The following is a 24,012-nucleotide window of genomic DNA, read 5'->3' as shown; positions in this document are numbered from 1 at the left end:
TTGGATACTGTTGGAGGGGGATGACCATTCAGGGAAAAGCAGCTGTAGCCAGGCCAGTTGCACTATGACTGGCTCTGGGGCACAGCGGGAAAGGGTAAAAGTCAACAGGACCTTACTGATGGGAGACACAATAGTTAGATGGACTGACAGGATATTCTGTGGCTGCAGATGGGAATCCAGGATGGTGTGTTGCATCCTGGATGCCAGGGTTGAGGATGTCTCTGAGCATTCTCAAGGGGGAGGATGAGTGACCAGAAGTTATTATGGAGAACTAGGAAAAAAGTTAAAAACCAGGACTTTAACAGTGATATTCTTTGGATTACCTCCAGTGCCACATGCTAGTGAGGGTAAGAACAGGAGAATATAACAGATGAATGCATGGCTGGAGATTTGGTGCTTGAGGCAGGGTTTCAGACTCCTGGATCAATGTGATCTTTTCTGGGGCAGAGGTGACCTGTTCAAGAGGAACGGATTGCACCTGACCTGGAGGGGGACCTGTATCCTGGCGGGCAGGTTTGCTAGTTCTGTAAGTGAGAGTTTAAATAAGAATTGCAGGGGATGAGATCTTGAGCAGCAGGGAGGCGTGCGAGGCTAGAAGAAGATACAGTAATCAGAAATAGCAAGTTGAAGAGACAGGTCAACCTGGAACAGGACAGGGAGTGAGGAAGAGATAATGGGAACTGCCTGTTGGATTAAATAGTATCTATTTCAATGCAAGTGGGCTGACAGGTAAGGCCAATGAACTCAGGGTGTGGATAGGTACGTGGGGCTGGGATATCATAGCCATTGAAGAAACATGACTAAAAGAGGGACAGGACTAGCAGTTTAATCTGGCAGGGTATGGATGCATTAGGTGGGACAGAGGTAGAGGAAAGAAGGGAGGGAGAGTTGCATTTTTGATTAAGGGAGTAGCACAGCAGTGGTCTAAGATGAAATAACTGAGGGATCATTCAGTGAGGATTTGTGAGTGGAGCTAAGAAATAAGAAGGGGATGGTGACGTTATTGGGGTTGTGCTATAGGCCTCCAAGTAGTGAACAGAAATTAGATAAACAAATGGGTTGCAGAGACTTGCAGGAGAAGTAGGGTTGTCATAATGGGGGCTTTTAATTTCCCTAACATAGACTGGGATTGCCATAGTGTAAAGGGGTTTAGCGGGGTGGAATTTGTTAAACATGTTCAGGAAGGTTTCCTCAAGCAGTATACAAAGGGCCCTACTTGAGAAGAGGCAAAACGCGACCTATTCTAAAGAAATGGGGAAGGCCAGGTGACGAGGTAACAGTGGGGGAGCACTTTAGGACTGGTGACCGTAGTTCTATTAATTTTAAATTGGAGAAGGACAAAGCCGGTCCACAGGTTCAAGTTCTAAATTGGGGCAAGGCGAATTTTGATGGAAAGAGACAGGAAACTTGCAGGGCTTGATTAGAGTAGTTTTTTTGCAGGCAAAAGAACCTTTGGCAAGTGGAAGGCCTTTAAAAGTGTGATAGCTAGTGTTTAAGATCTAAATGTTTCTGTGAGGCTGAAGGATAAGGTTGGCAGGAGTAGGGAACACTGGATGACAAGAGATATTGAGAATTTGACTGGAAAAAAGGAGGCATGGCTCAAGAACAGGCAGTTGGATCAAGGGAATCCCTGGAGCTATCAATGGGATACAGGAGGTTACTGAAGAAGGAAATCAGGAAGGTGAAAAGGGGGCATGAGATAGCTTTGGCTGAGAAAATTAGGGTGAATCCAAAGAGATTCTTTAAGTATATTAATGGAAAAATAATAACTCGAGTGAGAATAGGATCCCTCGAGGGGTACGTGTAGAACAGCAGGAGATGGGTGAGGTCCTCAATGAATATTTCTCCATCGTGTTTATTGTGGAGAGAGACATGAATACTTTGGAACTTGAGGAAGTTAGTGGCAATATCTTGGGGACAGTCCATATCACAGTAGAGAAGGTGTTGGAAATATTAGAATGTATGAAGGTGGGTAAATCTCCTTGTCCATTTCAGATATATCTAAGAACACTGCAAGAGCCTAGAGAAGAAATTGCAGGGTCCCAGGGTAATATATTTGCATCATTGTTAGCATGGGTGAAGTCCCAGAAGACTGGAATGTTATGCCTGTATTCAAGAAAGGCTACAAAGAAGAACCTGGGAATTATAGACCAGGGAGCTTAACATCTGTAGTAGGCAAGTTACTTGAGAAGATTCTGAGGGATAAGGTGTAAATGCATTTAGAAAGACAGGGTTTGATTAAGACTAGTCAGCATGGCTTTGAGTGTGGGAGATAATGCCTCACAAATTTGTTCGAGTTCTTTGACGAAGTCACCAGGAAAGCTGTTGAGGGCTGGACGGTAGTCGTAGTCAATTTCAGTAAGGCCTTTGATAGTTTGCACATGGTAGGCTGCTCTGGAAAGTTAAATGTATGGAATCCAGGGAGAGTTGGCAAATTGGATACACAATTGGCTTGATGGTAGGAAGCAGAGAGTAATCATGGAAGGATACTTGTCAGGTTGAAGGCCTGTGACTTGTGGTGTGCCAATCACTGCTGGGCCATTGCTGTATGTTATCTATAACAATGACTTGGATGAGAATATACAAGGCATGAATAGTAAGTTTGTGGATAACACTAAAATAGGTGGTATCATGGACAGTGAGGAAGGTTATCAGAATTGCAGCAGGATCTTGATCAGCTGGGGAGGTGAGCCTAGAAATGGCAAGTGGAGTTTTACACAGATAAGTGTGAGGTGTTGCATTTTGGAAAGTAAAATCAAGGTACAATGTCGTGAATGGTACAGCCTTAAGGAATGTAGTGGAACAGGGGGACCTTGGAGTTCAGGTGCATGGTTCTCTAAAAGTGGAGTCACAGGTAAACAGGGCAGTAAAGAAGGCTTTTGGCACACTGGCCTTCATCAGTCAGGGCACTGAGCATAGACATAATGTTGCAGTTGTCCGGGACAATGGTAAGGCCGCACTTGGAGTATCGTGTTCAGTTTTGGTCACCTTGCTATAGGAAGGATGTTATTAAACCAGAATGGGTGCAGTAGAAATTTACAAGGATGTTGCCAGGACTCAATAGACTGTGTAATAGGGAAAGGTTGGACAAGCTAGGACTTTTGCAGCATAGGAGACTGAGGAGATATCTCTTAGAAGTATACAAGAACATGAGGATAGGACAAATGTGCTCAGTGTTTTTCCCAGGGTTGGGGAATCGAGGACTAGAGGGCATCAGTTTAAGATAAGAAGGGCAATTATACATGGAAACCTGAGGGGCAGCTTTTTTACACAGAGGGTGTAACGCTTATGGAATGAGCTACCAGCAGAAGTGGTTGAGGTGGGATCATTAACAACACTTAAAAGGCATTTGGATGAATACATGGAATGGAAAGGTTTAGAAGGATATGGCCAAGTGCAGGGAAATGGGGTTAGCATGGATGGACATTTTGGTCAGCATGAACCAATTGGGCTGAAGTGCCTGCCTCTGTGCTGTAGGATTCTATGATTCTATGTGACATCACTGATTGTTCCCTGTTTGGAAGCCAGCTTAATTGACAAAACTGTTTCCAGTCTGATCTGGAACCAGTCAGCATATTTTAAAAAAAATTAAATCCACCTTTGGTAGGGAGGGGGAAGGCAGTGTCAGTGGTTAGGGATGTTTGTCAGCCTCAAATGGAGGAATTCGGGTAAGGAATCAGAGATGGGGAGTAAGACTGGTCAGGTGCCTGGTAGAATGAGGTCAGAGAACTTAGTTGAAGAAAATTAGACATGTGGAGACAAAGAAAGCAAGAGCCTTTGAATTTAGAGGACTAACAGTGACGGTTCGAGGACTGGTACATGATGTGCACATTGCCCAGGAAAACAAGCCTCATTAACAGATTCTAAATGCAATCTACTCCTTTGAAGTGAGTCAGTCGTCAATGCACTTTCCTGGCCAGTTAAGGATAGATTCGTGGGTTTGGGGTTTCCACTTGCATCCTTCTTTTTAGTGGATAATTGTTTAAACAGTGCTCCCACTTCAAGATTCACCCAGAGGAGGAAACATTCTTTCCATGCTCACCTTTTCAAGACCATTAGGAAAGACCAGTCAGGATCTTACAAAATACAGTCAAATCACCCCTCACTCTTCTATATCCATCTGAGAACTCCTTATGCCTTCTTTGCAACACACTTTGACCTATCTTTTTGTGTCATTTGCAAATGTATCTATACCCTAATTTAAATCATCAACCTAAATTATAAAAAGATGAGGCCGGATCATAGACCCACACACATCTCCATTCTTCAGGTTCTGTCAATCGAACAAAGACCCAATTACGCATGTTCTCCATTTGGAAGGGAATGCACTGGTCAGATAATGTTGTTCCAATGAGTCTGCTGCCCTTGGTCTTCTAGATAGTGTTCATGAATTTTGAATGTGCTGTTGAAGGAACATTGGTAAGTTGTTGCAAGATATCTTGCATATGCTCCAAACTTCTGTTACTCAGCATTGGCATTAGAGGGAGTAAATGGAAGGCAGGCCATTGACATCTGCTCCACCTGACCTTTCCTGGTTGCTGCACACCCCATTTGATTTCTCCCAACCAAAAGAAAACATTTTATCTACAAACGGCAAAACCCTGCATCACAAAACAGTTGGAAAATCCAAAGCCCAGTTTCACCAAAACATTTAACACTCAACCAGACTTCTAAATACAGTCACTGATCACCCTGAGTTCAACCACATATCCACATATTCCAAACCTTCCACAATTTTGAAAAACTCAATGTGCTTTTTTTTTCCCACTTGTACTACTGTGTCTTCATCTAATTATTCAATCCCAAAAACCTAAGGGACTCTGATTCATTTTTACTCCCTGATTAGTGGTAGCTGATGTCTGAGGCATCTTAGGTTTTTACTTTAAAGGTGCATTCAAAAATACTGTTCATTTTTTGATCAATTTTTTCATTGTCTATCTCTTAAGGCACTGTTTGTATCTTCAAAAATAAAATTAGTGTACAGTAGCATCCTATATGATTTGATGTTTTAGTTGAATCCCTAATAATCTTATTAGAAAATCTTGAAAGTGTTTAATTGTGTCTGAAAGGAATTGTTATGTGGGAAGCTGGATACCATACTGAAGCCTGTAAACTGTGAGGTGTGCATTATACTATCTTGCCTACTCTGGTCAGGATATGGAGCTTCTTGCAGATTTGTTCTTGGGTACTCTGGGTGAGAACTAACTTCCTTCCATGTGGAAAGAAAGGTAACTGTAAATGACTTGGTGATTGCAACATAAAAGAGTGTGTTGATCCCATCTTCAACTCTCCCAGGAAGCTTGGAGGTTTAATGTAATCAGATTGTGTATTCTTTTCCAGCAAATTTCTACACAGTGCTGCCTTGTCCATGCAGATGACACTTAAGCATATGTAATTTTATCCAAGTATTATAAAAATATAACACATAATAAAATAATTCTAGAGAGAAATCAAAGTGCCAAGCAGGATATTCATGTTTTACTCTTAAAATAAAACAAAAAACTGTGGATGCTGGAGATCTGAAACAAAAATAGAAATTGCTGTAGAAACTCCATAGTTCTGGCAGTATCTGTGAGGAAAAAAAAAGAGTTGATATTTTTAGTCCACTATAGCCATCAAATATCTTCTTCAAAACCATTCCTATCAATATTTCATCAAAACTCAAACATTAACTCTGCTTTTTTCCCCACAAATACTGCCAGACCTGCTCAATTTCTCCGGCAATTTCTGTTTTACTGCTCGGCAGCAATGTTCAGTTGAAAAGTACAATCTAAATAGGAATCTTAAAAAAAACAGAGAACTTCTCCCTCTAGAGGTTATGTTAAGAAAATGCAACAATAGCGTAAATTATTGATTGATTTCCATGCTAAATACAGAGTTATTGCTCCAGTACATTTTTGATTTTTTAACAATATATTAAAATAAGTCCTTCTGTACTAACAGTTGTAAAATTTTAAATTTTTATTGACTAGCATTAATTCAGAAACTGATTTATAAATAATGTAGCATTTGAATAAATTTTTAACCAGACGGTTTTTTGTTTCACTTTGTAGGTGATGCTATCATTGAAAACTACCTATTTAAAGATGAAGCGAAAAGCCATTACTGTAGATCTTGATCCTAAAGCTGTGACTTGTGATGAACTATTTGGAATCATTAACCCAGCCACGAGGGAATGGAAGGATGGTAATCAATTTCTTACCATGCACCTATATATATATAAGAATAAAAATGACATCCCTACATTGTCAGTTGCTGTGCTAAAGGAAGTCTATAGAATCTATAACAAGATGAAGAACTGGATGAACGCAGCAGGCCAAGCAGCATCAGAGGAGCAGGAAAGCTGATGTTTCAGGTCTAGACCCTTCTTCAGAAATGGGGGAGGAGAAGGGGATTCTGAAATAAAAAGGGAGAAAGGGGGAGGCGGATAGAAGATGGATAAAGGAGAAGGTAGGCAGAGAGGAGACAGACAGGTCAAGGAGGTGGAGTTGGAGCCAGCAAAGGTGAATGTAGGTGGGGAGTTAGGGAGGGGATAGGTCGGTCCAGGGAGGACGGACAGGTCAAGGAGGCGGGATGAGGCTAGTAGGTAGGAGATGGGGGATGGGCTTGAAGTGGGAGGAGTGGATAGGCGGAGGACAGGTTAGGGAGGCGGGTACAATCTATGCTGGTTTTGGGATGCGGTCAGGGGAAGGGAGATTTTGAAGCTTGTGAAGTCCACATTGATATCATTGGACTGCATGGTTCCCAAGCGAAATATGAGATGCTGTCCTTAAAGAGGGATTTGTCTGTCCTAGTTCTCTGAAGAGAGATATTGTAAACCTGGTGTCAAGGTATCAGCTCCATGGAAAGCAGAGTATATAGCTTTTTTTGTTAAATTAGATCAAAGAAGCATGGGAGCATAGAGTAAGGCTCACACTGACCTCGGGTGAGTGGATCACCCACTCACTTTGTATGGCATCGCTGTGGCACTGCAGGATGCCTGAGATGGACATGTCGTCCAAGGAGTGGGAGGGGGAGTTGAAATGATTTGCGACTGGGAAGTGCAGTTGTTTGATGTGAACTGAGCATAGGTGTTCCACAAAGTGGTCCCCAAGCCTCCGCTTGGTTTCCCTGATGTAGAGGAGGCCATAATGGGAACAGCGGATATAGTATACCACATTAGCAGATATTCAGAACATCTGTTTGACATGGAAGGTTTTCTTAGGGCCTGGGATGGGGGTGAGGGGAGAGGTGTAGGGGCAGATTAGCACTTCCTGTGGTTGCAGGGAAAAGTGCCGGGGGTGTTGGGGCTGGTGGGGAGAGTGAAGCAGCCAAGGGAGTCACGGAGAGAGTGGTCCCTCTGGAAAGCAGACAAGGGTGGGGAGGGAAACATGTCTTTGGTGGTGGGGTCGTATTGCAGATAGCGAAAGTTTCGGAGGATGATGCGTTGGATCCGGAGGGTGGTGAGGTGGTACCTGAGGACAAAGGGGATTCTGTTTTGGCTGTTATCGTCTGGAGGGGGTGTGAGGAATGAATTGCGAAAAATGCAAGAGACACGGTCAAGGGCGTTTTCGACCACTGTGGAGGTGAAGTTGCGGTCCTTGAAAAACGAGGATATCTGGTATGATGCATTTCCCGCAACTCATTTCTTGAGACCAATCCCCTCAAAAAACGTCAAGGAGATAGCCTCGATCCTAACTTTTATCTTATTTAAAGGCAAGTGCAACACACATTGTGTTCCAAATGTGATTCAACTACTAGGCTTTTATTCTGACACCACAGTTAAAATACAAACAAAAATAGAAGAATTGACATAATTTTAATTCTTTGAAATACTTTATGACACATCGACTGTTCCAATATAACAGCATGCTATAAACACACCCTTGACAAAGACAAATTCAGTAAAACAGATTTCCCTCTCTTGCTATATCCTCTAGCCCAGGAGAAGGAACAGTGACAGAATGAATCTCACAGCAGAGAGAGAACTCAACCTTTTGCAACAGCAGAGAGAGAGTTGTATCTTGTAATTACAACTCCAACACCTCCAACTTCAACAACTGAAAGCAAAACTAAAACCCGGGGTCAGTGTGAGCCTTACTCTACGCTCCCATGCTTCTTTGGTCTAATTTTACAAAAAAAGCTATATACTCTGCTTTCCATGGAACAGATACCTTGACACCAGGTTTACAATACCTCTCTTCAGAGAACTAGGACAGACAAATCCCTCTTTAAGGCACATAACATTACATGAACAATGTAAATTGTACATCATTGCTATCATGCAATAACCTACATTTTGTTAAGACTTAATAGTACTTAATCCCTTTACTACCTAAATAAAGTAGGCTTTTAGGCCCAGTCAATAATGGTGATTCATGACAATGAACTTTTACCCATAAATACCACATGGTGATCAATATCGAGTACCATTGTTTGACACAACAAGGTACAGCTAGAAAGAATTCCATTGAACCCAGGAGAATAAATTTCCAAAAGACCACATGAGTTTAATGAATTTACAACTCTCTAGCCCTTGAACAAGCAAGCAGGAGAAACACCAGAAAGATCAATGCAGACAAAACAGAATTCCAGACTAAAACCTTTACTTCAGTCCTAGTAAGAAGCATTGAAGGAGCAATGTGTGCTAGGAAGTGCTTAATAACAAGTCATATGTGGCACTTGTAGATGTCATTGGTAAGCATGATTCTGTAGGAACATTCTCAGTTAAAATTTTGACTATGAAGCAAACATTTTGGAGGAGCTTGATTAAAGCAACATGTTCATGATGAGCAAAGGAAGAAACATTAAATTAACAATGTAAATAACAGGCTACATCAGCTACAAATAAAACAAAATGTACTAACAATTCACAATGATCATTGATGCCAGAACAAGCAGGCATCACGAGGCATAACTACAATATGGAAATCAAGGGCCATGGAAATACTCTAGACCAATGCTGCAGCACAGGAACATTAGAAACAAGAATTGAGATGACAAAAGGGACAACTTGAAAAGTTAAAGCAAACAGAGACAGAGGAGAATAGATAAAATAATTTTGAGGTTCTAATAAGAGCGGTTGATTCATAATTTAAATTGTGTTCTGGTAAAATGTGCAGTAAAATATGTTCAACGAGATCCAAGAGATCATGAACAAGTTAAGAGCAATCAAATTTTTCCAAGTCTATTCAAACAGAAGCCACTCAGAAAACAACTGGTCCAGGACAGACTGTTGTCATTCAACTAGCCAAGGACCAACTAATAGAAGATTTAGTAGGCTTCCTGGACAGATGGAAGAACCCAAAAAGAAGACATAATCTCTATTATCTGTATTGACATAAGAAAATTGGTTCATCGTGTCAACAGAAGGAAATTTGCGACTATACAGGCAATGTGTAAATGTTTTGTATTTCTTACTGAAGAGCATTCAGATAACAAAAATCAGCAAACTTGATTATAGAAGCAAATACTGACAACAAAATTGAGTAGTATGTCCCACTCAAGCTCAGTAACTGAAGTTGTTCACATAGCAAAACTACAAATTGTTGCAGCAGATTTGAGTTTGATATCAACTGATGTGTCAGCACAAGTTCAAGAGGAACATTTGAATACTTTATCTTCCAAAGTATAATTATCAATACCAGAGGAAATGCTAAATAAGCAGCATTCATCTGATACTATGATGGATGGGAAAATAACTGGCGTACCACTGCAACATCACAGAGGGAAAATGAAAACATTCAACTTAATCAACAAGTTGTATTCAGGAGTTTACATTTCTGAGGACAGATCTATCAGCAGACTGTGGATAGAGATTTATTTGCAAACTTTAAAGATCAGCTGCATACAATTCCACAGAATCTATACCGATTACCACAGATTCAGAAAACAATCAAAAAGAAATTTCCTGGATCTAAAATCCAGGAAACTACAAGGTCAAAAGTATTTGTTGCCACCAAAAAAAAACTTCTGTGATAGAAATTCATAAGCTTTAAAGTTCTCCAGACGTTGTTATGGGGCAACTACCTGATTGGCAGTGAAGAGATTTCTGTGAAAGATGTGCAGAGATTAAGAACCCTTCAATCAGGTAGCAGACCAACTATTTTGGTTAACAGGAATGAGGTCCACCACGTAAACCTTCAAAAGATAAAAGGTCCTCTAGTAGTGAGAAAGTTTGCAAGCAGTCAAGATCAGATCATAATCAAGAACAGAATCAAGATAAACAATCTTCAAGCCTCTTAAATCAACCAATCTTCTAACTCCAAATAGAACACATACTGGAAGAATTGTGAAACCTACTGATTGCCCAAATTGATGAAGTCAGAAACCTGACGGGACATGGTTTTGTGGTCTAGGTAATGAACTATATGAATGCACATATACTAACAATGGGAGAAAAGTTTGGGAGAGATGTTATGTGAGGAAATGGTTCTGAAAAGGTTAATTTGAGAGCTGCATGAGGTCTCACACAATCTGATGATGCTATACTGCTTGGTGGTGATAAGACTGGTCATTTTAGGATTTCATGGAGTGCAGACTTATATCCACAAGACTTCCTTATTGCCAATATTTAATAAACTAATGCCATTTTTTAAAATTAACCCGATCAGATATGGGATGACACACCTCTATGACAAGTAGGATTTGAACTCAGAAGTAGGGGCTGTACTTCTGTGCAGCAGTAGGAGTATTCATGCCCAATGTAGATACTTCTAATTTATCTTTTTAGGCATATTATGACATATATGAAGGGTAAGTGGGACTTGAACCAAAGCCTTCTGATCCAGAGGTAGGGACACCGCACCACAAATGCCCTCCACCTTCACCATCTGCTTTCATTGGATTTGAACTCATGCCCCCAGAGCATTAATTTAGCCCTCTACATCAGAACATCCATAGTATTACCAGTATGCCATGATCTCTCTTACAACGAAGTGAGGGGATCACTGAGATTTGAAGTTAGGGTTTTGAGTTTACTAGATGTACATTCTAAACTGCCTAGCTGCAGCACCAAGCACAACCTTCCCTATGTAATCTATACATCTGTTTGTAAAGAAACAAGAGTGTTGACCCTCCCTTCATAAACAATATAGACCCCTCAATCCAGTCAAGGACAGAGGATTGATGGCAGAACTTTTAACTGTAATACCTTAAAGTGTATTTGGGGGGTGCTTCTGATAGACTAATGAGAACCCCTAAAGAAGGCAACTTTCTTGCCTAACACCAGCTTGTGGAATAAAAGCTACAGACTACAGCATGGTATCAGAGATGATGGGAACTGCAGATGCTGGAGAATTCCAAGATAATAAAATGTGAGGCTGGATGAACACAGCTGGCCAAGCAGCATCTCAGGAGCACAAAAGCTGACGTTTCGGGCCTAGACCTCTGATGAAGGGTCTAGGCCCGAAACGTCAGCTTTTGTGCTCCTGAAATGCTGCTTGGCCTGCTGTGTTCATCCAGCCTCACATTTTATTATCTTAGACTACAGCATGGTAGAGCTTCCACTGAGGTGGGTGCAGTCGAGGCAGGACTGAGATGAGGCACAAGTGACTAGTCATTGTTCACTTAAGGACCTCAATAGTTCAAGGAGAGGTGGACGTAATTCTATCTATCGTAACCCCAACAGAAGATATGAGACAAAGTGGGGTGGAGCTGAAAAGCAGCAGATAAGCCATGTGCTAAAAAATGGGATATGTCCTGTACCTTCAGAAATGAGTGTAAAATCCAGTATCATCTGAATTAAAATCAGGGAAATTTCACTGTAAGTTGAAATGATAGCAACAGGATGATACTATTTGTTGGGAACAATCATCTCAGGCCTTGGACATCATTTAAGAAACTCTACTAAGCAATGTTCTAAATTTAAATATTTTCAGCTGTTTCATTAATAATAGCCCATCCAACATAGGTATTGAGTTAGGATGTTTGTTGGTAATTGCACACTGTTCAGTTCCATTCATAACAGCTCAGTTAATAAGTAGGCTTTATCTTCTACTATGTTCCCAGCTGTTATAGAGTCATAGAGTCGTACATCACAGAGACAGACCTTTTAGTCCAACTTGTCATTGCCAGCCAGACATCCTAAACTGATCGAGTCCCATTTGCCTGCCTTTGGCCCATATCCCTTTATGTAGAACATAGAATTACATAGCACAGGAATGGGCCCTTTGGCTGACGATGTTGTGCTGAACATGATGCCAAATGAAACTAATCCCTTCTGCCTGCTATTGGTCCATATTCCTCCATTCTCTGCATATTCATTGTACCTATCTAAATGTCCCTTAAATGCTCCTATTGTATCTGCCTCCACCACCACCCTGGCACTGCATTCCAGACTCCTACCACTCACTGTATGAAAAAACTCACCCCTCACGTCTCCTTTGAACTTTCTCCCTTTAACCTTAAATGCATGTTCTAGTATTAAACATTTCAATTCTGGGAAAAAGATTACAAACACCAACCCTACCGAGGCATCCCATAATTTTATAGACATCTATCAAGTCTCCTGTCAGCCTGCACTGCTCAGGAGGAACCAGTCTGAGTTTTTCCAGCGATAATAAGAACTCCAGATGCTGGAGTCATGAAACTGGACGGAACATCCTGACCCGAAATGTCAACTTTCCTGCTCCTCTGATGCTGCCTGTCATGAGTTTTTCTAGTCTATCCTTATAGCTTATACCCTCTAATCCAGGTCGCATCCTGGTAAACCTCTTCTGCACTTTCTCCAAGACCTCCACATCCTTCCTGAAATGTGGCAACCAGAATTGAATGCAATACTGTAAATGTGGCCTAACCAAAGTCTTATAGAGCTGCAATATGACATCCTGACTCTTGTAATCAGTTCCCCAACCAATGAAGGCAAGCATACCTTACACCTTCCCGCTGAAACCTTTGACAACCTTCTACACCATCCACAACCCCACCGATCTTTGTAACATCTGTAAATTTCCTAACACCCCCATTTACAGTTTCATCTAAGTCATTTATAGATATATTTATCTCACACACACACACACACACACACACATATACAGTATGCACACAAACAGTGGAAGTCCCAGTATGGATCCGTGCAGAACTCCACTAGTCAGGCCACCATGGATTCCATGTATCTTCTTCTGGATTGAGCCTACCATGAAGGACCTTGTTGATACCCTTAGTAAAATCCCTGTGAACAACTGCTCTATCCTCATCAATCACCTTCATCATTTCCTTGAAAAATTCAATTAAGTTAGTAAGACATGTACCACCCTGCGCAAAGCCCTGTCAATTGTCCCTAATTAGGTCATGCTTTTCCAAATGTGCATTAATCCCAGACCTAAGAATCCTCTCCAATAGCTTCCCAAACAGCAATGAGACTCACTTGCCTACACTTTCCTGGGTTATCCCTATTTCTCTTCTTGAATAGAGGAACAACATCAGCTACTTGCTAGACCTCCAGAACATCTCCAGTGGCCAGTGAGGATACAAAGATCTTGGTCAAAGTCTCAACAATTTCCTTTCTTGCCTCTGCCAGTTGGCTGGCTTAGGTACCATTGGGCCCTGGGGACTTATCCACCTTAACGTTCTTCAAGAGATCCAAAACCACTACTTTCTTGATCTCAAAATGCCCTAGCATATTAACGTACTGCACACAAATCTCATATCCTTTTCCTCGGAGAATACCAATGTCAAGCACTCCCTTTGGATCTCATCCACATTCTGTGCCTACAAACATAAGTTCCCTCCTTTATCCTTGAGTGTCTCTACCTTCTCCCTAGTTATCTTTTTTGTTTTTAATGTGTCTATAGAATGTCTTGGGATCCTCTTTAACCCTACTTGCCAAGGTCATTTTATGGCCTCTTAGTGCTTTTCTAATTCCTTCCTTGAGAACTTTCCTGCTTTCCTTATATTCTTCAGGGGCCCTGTCCAATTTTAGCTTCCTTTAAATCCATCCTATTCACATATCCATCCAGATGCCTTTTAAGTTTTGTAATTTCACCTGCTCTGGCAGTTTGTTCCATACAGGCAGCACCCTCTGCATGAAAAGTTACATCATCTCAGTTCTTTTTTAAATTTTTCCCCTCTCAGCTTAAACCTACGCCCTCTAGTTTTGAACTCCCCCACCTGGGAAAGAGACCTAGGGTATCCACCTTATCGATGACCCTCATGATTCTATAAACCTCTACAAGGTCACCATTCAGTCTCCGATGCTCCAGGGTAAAAAGCCTATTCCCTATTGTGCAAAACATCCAGTCCTGGCAACATCCACGTAAATCTTTTCTGCACCCATTTTAGTTTAACAACATTCTTCCTATAGCAGCACAACCAGAATTGTACGCAGTATTCTAAAAGTGGCCTCACCAATGTCTGGTACAGCCGCAATGAGATGTCCCAACTCCTGTATTCAATGCCCCAACAAATAAAGGCAAGTGTACCAAACGTCTTGTTCACCCTGTCTATCCATGACTTCACTTTCAAGGAACTAAGCACCTGCACCTGTAGATCTCTTTGTTTGGTAACAGTCCCAGGACTCTACCATTAACTATCTAAATCCTGCATTTAATAATACTGCAAATAGTCTGTTAGATTATAAGTTTAATTTTTGTGGTTGGTTACTTTGATAGTAATTAACTGAATATATTCACATGCTCACACAAGGTTGTCAATGCTGTTTAAATGAAGAACACATATTTATTACATAAAAGTAAACAAAAAACATATCTCTCTACATGTAGAATATGCGTCAGTTTGGAATGATATTAAAATAAACAGTAAAGTAAAGTGTTTTTTAAAAAAAGTTACATTCACTCGTGGGATGTGGGCAATGCAGGCTTAGACAGCATTTATTGCCCATCACTCATTGCCCTTGAGAAGGTGATTGTGATCTGCCATCTTCAACTGTTACATTCCATTTGGCATACTTACACTCACAATGCTGTTAGAGAGGAAGTTTCATGATTTCAATCCAGTGATGCTGAAGGCATGGGAATGCATTTCCATTTCTGGACATTGAGTGACTTGGAGGTGAGCTTGCAGGTGGTGATGTTCCCATGTATTTGTTGTCCTTGTTCTTCTAGATAATAGTCAGGAGCTTAGACAGTGAGGTGTTAAGGAGGCTTGTGAATTTCTGCAGTGCTTCTGGTCGATAGTACACAGTGCTGCTACTAAGCATAGGTGGTGGAGGGCTGAATGTTTGTGGACATGGTGCCAATTAAGCAGGTTGCTTTGTCCTGTATGGCATCAAGCTTCTTGCGTGTTGATGGAGCTGCATTCATCCAGCCAAAGGCAAGTATTCTATCAGACTCCTGACCTGTGCCTTATAGTTGGGTAGGTTTCGGAGAATCAGAAGGTGAGTTACTAGCTACAAGATTCCTAGCCTCTGACTTGGTTTTGTAACCATAGTACTTATCTGACTAGATCAATTTAATTTCTGGTCAACTTAGGATGTTGACAGTCAGAGTGTCAGTAATAATGAAACAATTGAATGTCAAGATAAAAAGTTGGATTATTTCTGGTTGGAGAATGTCTAGACCTGGCAATCATGTGGTTTGAATGTTACTTGCCACTCTTTAACCCAAACCTGGAAATTGGTCAAGTTGTGCTGCATTTCAACATGACAAGGTAAAACTCCTTTGTTCCTGTTAATCTGTTGTTTTCCTGAATGAAACATATTACTGGATCTTGTTCTGTTTTCTCTGTCACATATAAAAGTTCGGCTTTGTACCACCTTATCAATTAGTACAAGAAGTATAACACTTGGCACTGAATTAAAAACATGTGCTTTTCTGGAAATTCTCTCTTTGGTTCACTGTTTCAAATGAGTTTCTGACCTATTTAAAGAAAAGAAGTTGTAAACATTATCTGTAGGGTGTACTGCATCAACTCACCAAGGTTCTTCAACAGCAATTTCAAACCCCATAACCCTGATCACTTAGAGGACAAGAGCAGTCAGTGCATGGGAACTTACAGATTCCTCTGTATGTCACATATTATCCTGCCTTGGAAATGTCTCACCACCACTGGATCAATAGCCCGGAATTTCTACGTAACAGAATAGTGAGAATACCTACAGGAAATGCCACAAGTTAGGAAGATGGCAGACCATTACTTTTCAATGGTAAACAAAGATGGTCAATGAATGTTAGCCAGGTCGTGATGAACCTATAAATTTTACAACCACCTCTGTATTTTCAGACTGTGTTTTTCTGACATCAAGTTATAGATATTCAGATTAGATTTGCAGAAGACACCAAAACTGCTGGTGTAGTGGACAGTGAAGAAGGTTTCCTCACAATACAATGGGATCTCAATTGGGTGGGCCAATGGGCTGAGGAGTGGCTGATTGAGTTTAATTTAGATAAATGTGACGTGTTGCATTTTGGAAAGGCAAATCAGGGCAAAACATACACACTTAATGGTAAGGTCCTGAGGAATGTTGTTGAACCAAGAGTCCTTGGGCTGCAGGCTCACAGTTCCTTGAAAGTGGAGCCACAGGCAGACAGGATAATGAAGAAAGCATTTGATATGTTTGCCTGTACTGGACAGTGCATTGAGTATAGGAGTTGGGTGGTCATGGTGCAGCTGAACAGGATATTTGTTTGACCATGTTTAGAATACTGTGTGCAGTTCTGGAAACCCTGTTGTAGGAAGAATGTTGTGAACCTTGAAAGGGTTCAGAGAAGATTTACAAGGATGTTGCCAGTGTTGGAGAACTTGAGCTATACAGATAGGCAGAATAAATTGGGACTATTTTCCCTGGAGCATCGGAGACTGAGAGTGACCTTATAGAGGTTTATAAAATCATGAGCGTCAATGGTAAGGTATATAGGCAAGATCTTTTTCCTGGGGCAGGGTGTCCAAAACTAGAGGGCACAGGTTTAAGGTGAGAGGAGGAAGATTTAAAACTGTCCTAAGTAACAACGTTTTCACATTAAGGATCATGTATATATGAAATGAGCTTCCAGAGGAAGTGGTGGCTGCTGGTACAATTATGAATGGGTACATGAATAGGAAGGGTTTAGAGGGATACAGGCCAAATATATGCAAATGGGACTAGATTTACCTAGGGTATCTGGTCAGCATAGATGAGTAGACTGAAGGGTCTGTTTCCATGCTATGCATCTCTAATACTCTATTGACTCTATATTCCATGACTTTCTCTGATTGTTTGCTGTAGGCCCCAAAGTTATCTAGTTCTCCTTTCACAAGAATTTCTAAACCTGTTTTCTAACTTCATCTCCCATTCCAGCTGCTTGGTCCAGTTTAACCAATTTATTTTCACCTTCATTCCTATTTTTGAACCCAAAGCTGAGCTTCAAAGCATATTATATTCAATATGCATGGACTATTTTCTTCCTTCCTGTAGCATCGACTGCCTGCATCTGTAATACTGTGGTGTGGCGACTCAGTGTTTGGCACTGATGCCTCACTGCACTAGGGACCTGGGTTCAATTCCAGCTTTGGGCAACTGGCAGTGTGGAGTTTGTATTGAGTGCTCTGGTTGCCTCCCATAATCCAAAGATTAGGTGGATTGGCCATGGTTAATAGTCCTATATTCTGCAGGCTAGGTGGATTAGCATGCTAAATACAGGGATAGGGTGGAGTGGTGGGATACTCCCCAGAGTCTTGGTGCAGATTTAATGGGCTTAATAGCCTATTTTCTCACTGTAGGAATTCTAAATGTTAATTTTGCATTTGTGATCTCAAGTTCTTTAACAATCTCCTTGCTAGTATTTGGAAACTTTTCCAACACAAACTCCAAGTCTTCAAAAACAATCTGTCACTCATATCTACAATTGCAATGAAGACGTACTTGATCATAAGTCCTGTACTCACAGTCAGCGACCTTTTCATGAAACAACTGAATTCAGTAACCTTGCCTTTGTATATAAATCCATCTATAGTTCCCACCCTAACTCTAGAAACTCGTCTAGCTGTAAGAACTTGCAGATTCACAAAGACCATTCATTTGGAGAGTTGTGCATCACTGTGCTTATTTAAAAGCAGAACTTTCAGTATCCAGCCCCAAATTTTGAAACACCATACCACTTTATCCCTTATAGTACTTGCCTTCCTATCTTTGTCCAGTGCTTCAATTTCAACTAAACATTCAATAAGCCTTTATCTTTTCTCCCTCCTACGTAAGCTCAGATCCCAAAGTAAAACAAAACTGTCAATGTTTTGAAAAAATTAGAGGAGTTTTTTTTCAGTGTAGAAACTTTATTAAGATTGAACATATTGCGCGAATGCCAATTCATTAGTAACATGAAAAAATATAATATAGCACTTAGGTCAATTTAGCTACGAACACTACACTTTTTTACATTTCAGACTTTTTTAATATATCCAGTATTATACTTGAATATAAATGCAAGTTCATAATCAAGGAAGAAAATGTTTATATTTAATCTTTACTTTATTAATACAACTTAGGACTTTTCTCAACTATCATGCGTGACCTTGCAAATATTTCACATGATGGACCAAAATGGATTGTGCTGGATGGTGATATAGATCCAATGTGGATTGAGTCTCTCAATACTGTAATGGATGACAACAAGGTTAGTAGACATTTCAGTTAAAGGTAGCTGAACTTGCTTAAGAAAAACAAATTTAAATTGAAATTACATTTTTTCACAGAGCCACAGTACTTTAAAACATGACAATTCAATCCACTGTATCACTTTGCACCACTTTTTTTAGAGCAATGTAAAACTAATTCTATTCCCTGACTCCTCCCTGGACCCTTGCATCTTCCTTTCTTTTCATAAATGTATCTGCTTTTCCCCTAAGAGGTGCAATGGTCTTTGTCACAGGTAATTTTTTTAATGGCAAACTGTTTCATACTTCAAGCAGATCTCTGCAGAAAATCATTTCTGCTAGATCTCGTTAAATGACAATGTTAAATTGATGCTCCCTTGTCACTGATTTTTAAAGCAGAACACAATAACATTTTCCTGTTAACCCTATCAATTTTGCTCATAATTTTATAATCTTCTTTTGCTAGCTCTAGTCCGAAATCTGGACCAATGACTATACTTTCCCAGGCCTACTGATATGATCACTCTGAAGACTAATAACATAAAAGAACCAAACATTCCAAATAATTTGAACAGAAGCAACCATTAGACAAAATTTCATTTTTGAAATGTTTCCTGTAACAAACTAACCAAAATCAACATTAATTAAACTTAACAAATTGTGTTTAGGAAAATCCATAAATTACACTTTTAATTACTGTTACAACAGATTTCTCAGACAGCCCTCTCAACATATATGGCATTAATCCTAGTGTTACAAAAAAGTGTTCTTCCCACATGGAATTGCAGTGCCTTTATGCACAAGGTAATTTGACTCAAAGTACCATCCAAGCAAATTTGTTACATGCCTTGGAAGCAGTGTACACTAAAGGACACAGCTTTCCAGATTCTTCACAGCTCTTATCCCAGAATCTTCCTTTTTGGTTTTCTTTTCAAGCCCCAAACTGCCCTGTGGAATGTTCCAATTTGCAGTATACTTGTATGCCATGTATATGCAATAGTCTTAAATTTTTTATGATGTCACCCTACCATCAAGTTGAGGTCATCTGCACATGGGAAACTCATAACTCTCCGTGCACATTCTTTTAAAGGTGTGTGCTCCATTCATCTTTGTGCACTTGTATGAAGTCCAGCACTTGACAGATCAAGTTATGGTTGTGAATGATAAAAACAAATTGAAAAGAAGGTATCTGCCTGTTATGTGGTAAACAATTCCACATATTCACCACCCTTAGAATGAAGAAATTTCTCATTATTTCAATCATAAATGGCATACCCAGTGTCTTAAGTAGTGTTTTGGAGCTATGTGCCATGTTTTGAGGGACTTCTGAGTGTTCTACTTGCCATAGAAGAGTGCAGACAGATTTACATAAAAACATAAGAAATAGGAGCAGGAGTAGTCAATATGGCCCATCAAGTCTGCCCTGGTTGATCTTTTCATTGTCTCACCCGTCTGTTCACCATAAGCCTTGTTTCTTTTACTGTTCAAAAATCTATCTATCCTTTCCTTAAAAACATTCAATGAGGTAGCCTCAACTGCTTAACTGAGCAGGGACTTCCACAGATGCACAATCTTTTGGGTGAAGCAGTTCTTCCTCAATACAGCCCTAAAATTGTTCACCCTTGTTTTGAGGCTCTGCCCCCTACTTCTAGTTTCGCCTGTGGAGGAAACAACCTCCCTGCTTCTATCTTATCTATTCCTCTCATAATTTTATATCATTCTACATGATTCTCCCTCATTCTTCTAAATTCCAGAAGGATTCCTAGTCAGATTGTCATGAGGAGTGATTTAATCAGTCAGACCTGTATTTGCTGGAATTTAGGAGAACGTGCAGGAATCATAGTGAAATATACAAAATTCTGACAGGGCTAGACAAATTTGATGCAAGGATGATATTTCCCCCAAAGATCCACTCACCTACCAGAGACTAGCAGGGGCCATGATCTAAGGATCAATGTTCCCTCTAATACTCCTATGCAGCACACAGACTTCAGAGGTCCATGTGCAGCAATGACTTTTAAAACTGAAGAGAGTGCATTGGCATGCCAATCAGAATGTGCAGAACCTTGGAGGTAGCTCCGAGCATGGCCATGTAGCTTATGGGGAACATTGCTCAGGATAGAAGCTAGGCCGCTTAGGACTGAGATGAGAAATTTCTTCACTTAGAAGGCGATGAATTTGTGGAATTCTTGACCTCAGAACGCTTTGGAGGAAAAATTACTGAAAATTTTTAACCTAGATTCTAGATGCTAAAGACTTCAAGGAATACATGAGGGTGGGAATATGGAATTGAGATAGATGAGCTGCCAACATCATATTGAATGGTGGAGCCGGCCTGATGGGATCCTACTCCTGCTTCTATTTGTAACTTCTCAAACAGAGCTGTATTTATCTGAGATAATGAAATGTGAGGCTGGATGAACACAGCAGGCCCAGCAGCATCTTAGGAGCACAAAAGCTGATGTTTCGGGCCTAGATCTAGGCCCGAAACGTCAGATTTTGTGCTCCTGAGATGCTGCTGGGCCTGCTGTGTTCATCCAGCCTCACATTTCATTATCTTGGATTCTCCAGCATCTGCAGTTCCCATTATCACATGTACTTATCTGATTCTATTTTGTCGGGGCACACAATGTAAGGGAGAGATCCCACAAGATATGAGGGCCCCCTTTTTCACTACATGGAATTTGCAACATAGAATTAGGATTTCAGTGTAACAATATTATAATAGCAGTATCAGTTTGTTTTGTTTTGAATGATGGAGTAAAGTTGAGGTTTTGGATAGTCTATTTCTGCTCCTAATTTGTACGGCAGACATATGGATGTTTATATCAATGCATTCTAGTAGAAACAGTCAAACCAGCACAAAAGATTGGGGTAGCTTAAATGTTAATTTTTTTAAAATAGGTTGTCTATTCACTCATATAATGTGGGCAGCATTTATTGCCCATCCTTAATTGCCCCTGAAAGTTGGTGGTGTGCTGTCTACTTAAAGTAGTACAGTCCATTTCGTGTAGGACCCACAATGTCGTTGTGCATGGAATTCCAGGATTTTAGCCTAGTGACACTGAAAGAAGGCGATATATATCCAAATCTGGATATTGAGTGGCTTGGATGGAATTGGCAGGTGATAGTGCTCCTTTTGTACCTGCTGCTCTTGTCCTTTTCCCAATGGTCAAGGATTTGAAAGATGCTCTGGACGGAGCCTTGGAGAATTTACTTCCGCACGTCTTGTAGATAGTACAAAATGCTGCTGTTGAGTGTCAGTAGAGGAAGGACTGAGTGTTCCCAGATATAGCACAAATCAAATGGCTGTTTTGTCCTCAATAGTGTCAAGCTTTTCCTTAGGGTTGCTCGAGCTGTACTCATCCAGGCAATTTGGGAAATACACTGAAAATATTTGCTTGCTTGCTTCTCTGATATTTTAAGCTGATTCAAGAATCAGGCTCCATCCACAAAGCTGGACTCTTGCCCCAATCAAAGTATCATGTTTCTACCTATTTTACTGTGTAAGAAAGGTGTTTAATTTATGTTAATATTCTTACATGCATAGGTATGGGTTCCACAATCTAAAAGTTATTTCAATTCAAAAGATTTTTGATTTGTTGTAAAGGTTACTCTTGTATGGCAGTGAAAGTAGTTTTCAATGAATTCAATTTAGGATAATCAGGTTGAAATTTGAACAATCATTCTAAAAATACTTATATATGGTAATAAAACCACTTCAGCAGTATTAACAAGACCACATCATGGTGCCACTATTAAATGTATAAAGTAACATGTCAATACTATCCCTTGAAAGCGTCAAAGTTATTCTCCATTTCTTCTGAAACTTGCTTTAATCACTAAACAATATTTTTCATTATAATCACCTTTCATCCATCAAGTATGATGAAATTTCCCGTAACAAAATGCTTTTAAAACATAAAAGAATAAATTTGCTTTTATTTTTCAACAAAATTACGTGGCAGAATTTATTCCCTTTCCTTTGCTTTACAGAACTGCAACTTTGGTTATAAGTAGAAAATTTGCCAGCATTGTATTTGTACTTAGATACAAAACGAGGAGGAGATAGGTTTTTTTTGCCTCACAGGATCTGATACCTCTATGTTCAATATAAAGGGCAATGTTGCCAGAGTTCTACCATACTGTAGGCTGCCCTCATAATAGAGAGAGATGCCTAGTGGTGGTCTAATGTGAGAGTCATCACACCTCAGATGAGGGGAGAGACTGAGAAGGAGAGTTCCTCACAGTAAACTCACCGTGTGCAGGAAATAAACCCACGCTATTGGGCATCACTGTGCTTCACAAATCAGCTGTCCAGCCAATTGAACTATCTGACCATATTTTTAATGTTTAATATATATTTGTACAAAGCAAAAACGTTTATGTGTTTCAGATTAAATACTAATTAATTTATTTTAATTAACTTACATGAAGGTTTTAACACTTGCCAGCAATGAGCGCATTCCACTGAATCCCACAATGCGTTTACTGTTTGAGATTAGTCATCTGAGGACAGCCACACCAGCTACAGTGTCCCGGGCAGGAATACTCTACATCAATCCAGCCGATCTTGGCTGGAACCCGTAAGTTGCATTTTTTTAATCCTTAAATGAAATGCAAATTGTAAAATATAGATAAATGTATGGCCTGTTTTAAAACAATTCCTTGGTTCATTCTCTGCTAATGCTTCATCCTGAACCATTTTCTTGGGAGTGGTTTGTCATTGCACTCCAAACCTGAAGACTTCTTTGGAGTTTTTCAGACACTGGCTGAAAACTCATCAAAAGTTTAACTTCTTAGGCAATTCCTGCTTGGTCACTGCATTGGGAATTCCAAGGGACCCCTCGCCACATCCGTCAGAATATACCCCTTCTCCGACTATCGAGTAACTGGAAGATCTAGGATATAATTTTAATAAATGCAGGTCCTGGAAATGTGCTAGACCCCAGACTTCGCTCCAGAGTGTGTAAGGTGATTGTTACAATGTTCTCAGAAAGCATTTAATATCCAATAGTGAGATTACAGCTAATGCAATCTACTCCAATGATTATATCTCAGTAATTTACACTTATACAGAATAAGGATATCATAGCAAGCATCTATTGCCCATTCCTAATTGCTGTTGAACTGAGTGGCTCACCAGGTTGATCCAAAATCCAATGTGTCAATCACATTGCTGTGGGTCTAGAATCACATGTAGACCAGACCATGTAAGGAATGCAGAGTTCCTTCCTCAAGGGTTTCAATAAGCCAGATGGATTTTTAAGACAATGCATGATATGTTTTCATGGTCACCATTCCAGAGACTAGGTTTTAATTCCTGATTTATTGATTGAATTTAAATTCCATCAGCAGATGTGCCCCCTGAGCATTAGCCTGAGCCTGTGGATTACTTGTCTAGTGACATTACCATTTTTTCACTTGCTCTCCTCATTATGGTAACAATACTGTTCTGTTACTCTCAGTGCGCAGTTGTGTTACTTTCAGTCTCATTGATCGTAAAGC

The 24,012-nt window shown here is 40.2% G+C and overlaps 1 protein-coding gene across 1 annotated transcript in view; it reads left to right on the top strand.

Moving 5' to 3' along the window:
• Positions 1-24,012, top strand: part of LOC125463872 (dynein axonemal heavy chain 17-like) — a 364,283-nt gene that overhangs the window by 152,160 nt on the left and 188,111 nt on the right. Inside the window, exons 25-27 of the mRNA XM_059653668.1 lie at positions 6,054-6,186; positions 18,397-18,524; positions 22,942-23,090. Of these exons, the coding sequence (XP_059509651.1) occupies positions 6,054-6,186; positions 18,397-18,524; positions 22,942-23,090 (410 nt within the window). The remainder of the gene's footprint in view (positions 1-6,053; positions 6,187-18,396; positions 18,525-22,941; positions 23,091-24,012) is intronic.

The sequence above is a fragment of the Stegostoma tigrinum genome, chromosome 22 (genome assembly GCF_030684315.1).
Source record: "Stegostoma tigrinum isolate sSteTig4 chromosome 22, sSteTig4.hap1, whole genome shotgun sequence".
Lineage (NCBI taxonomy): Eukaryota > Metazoa > Chordata > Chondrichthyes > Orectolobiformes > Stegostomatidae > Stegostoma > Stegostoma tigrinum.
The sequence above is the reverse complement of the archived record's forward strand: the minus strand, read 5'-3'. Positions and strand labels throughout refer to the sequence as shown.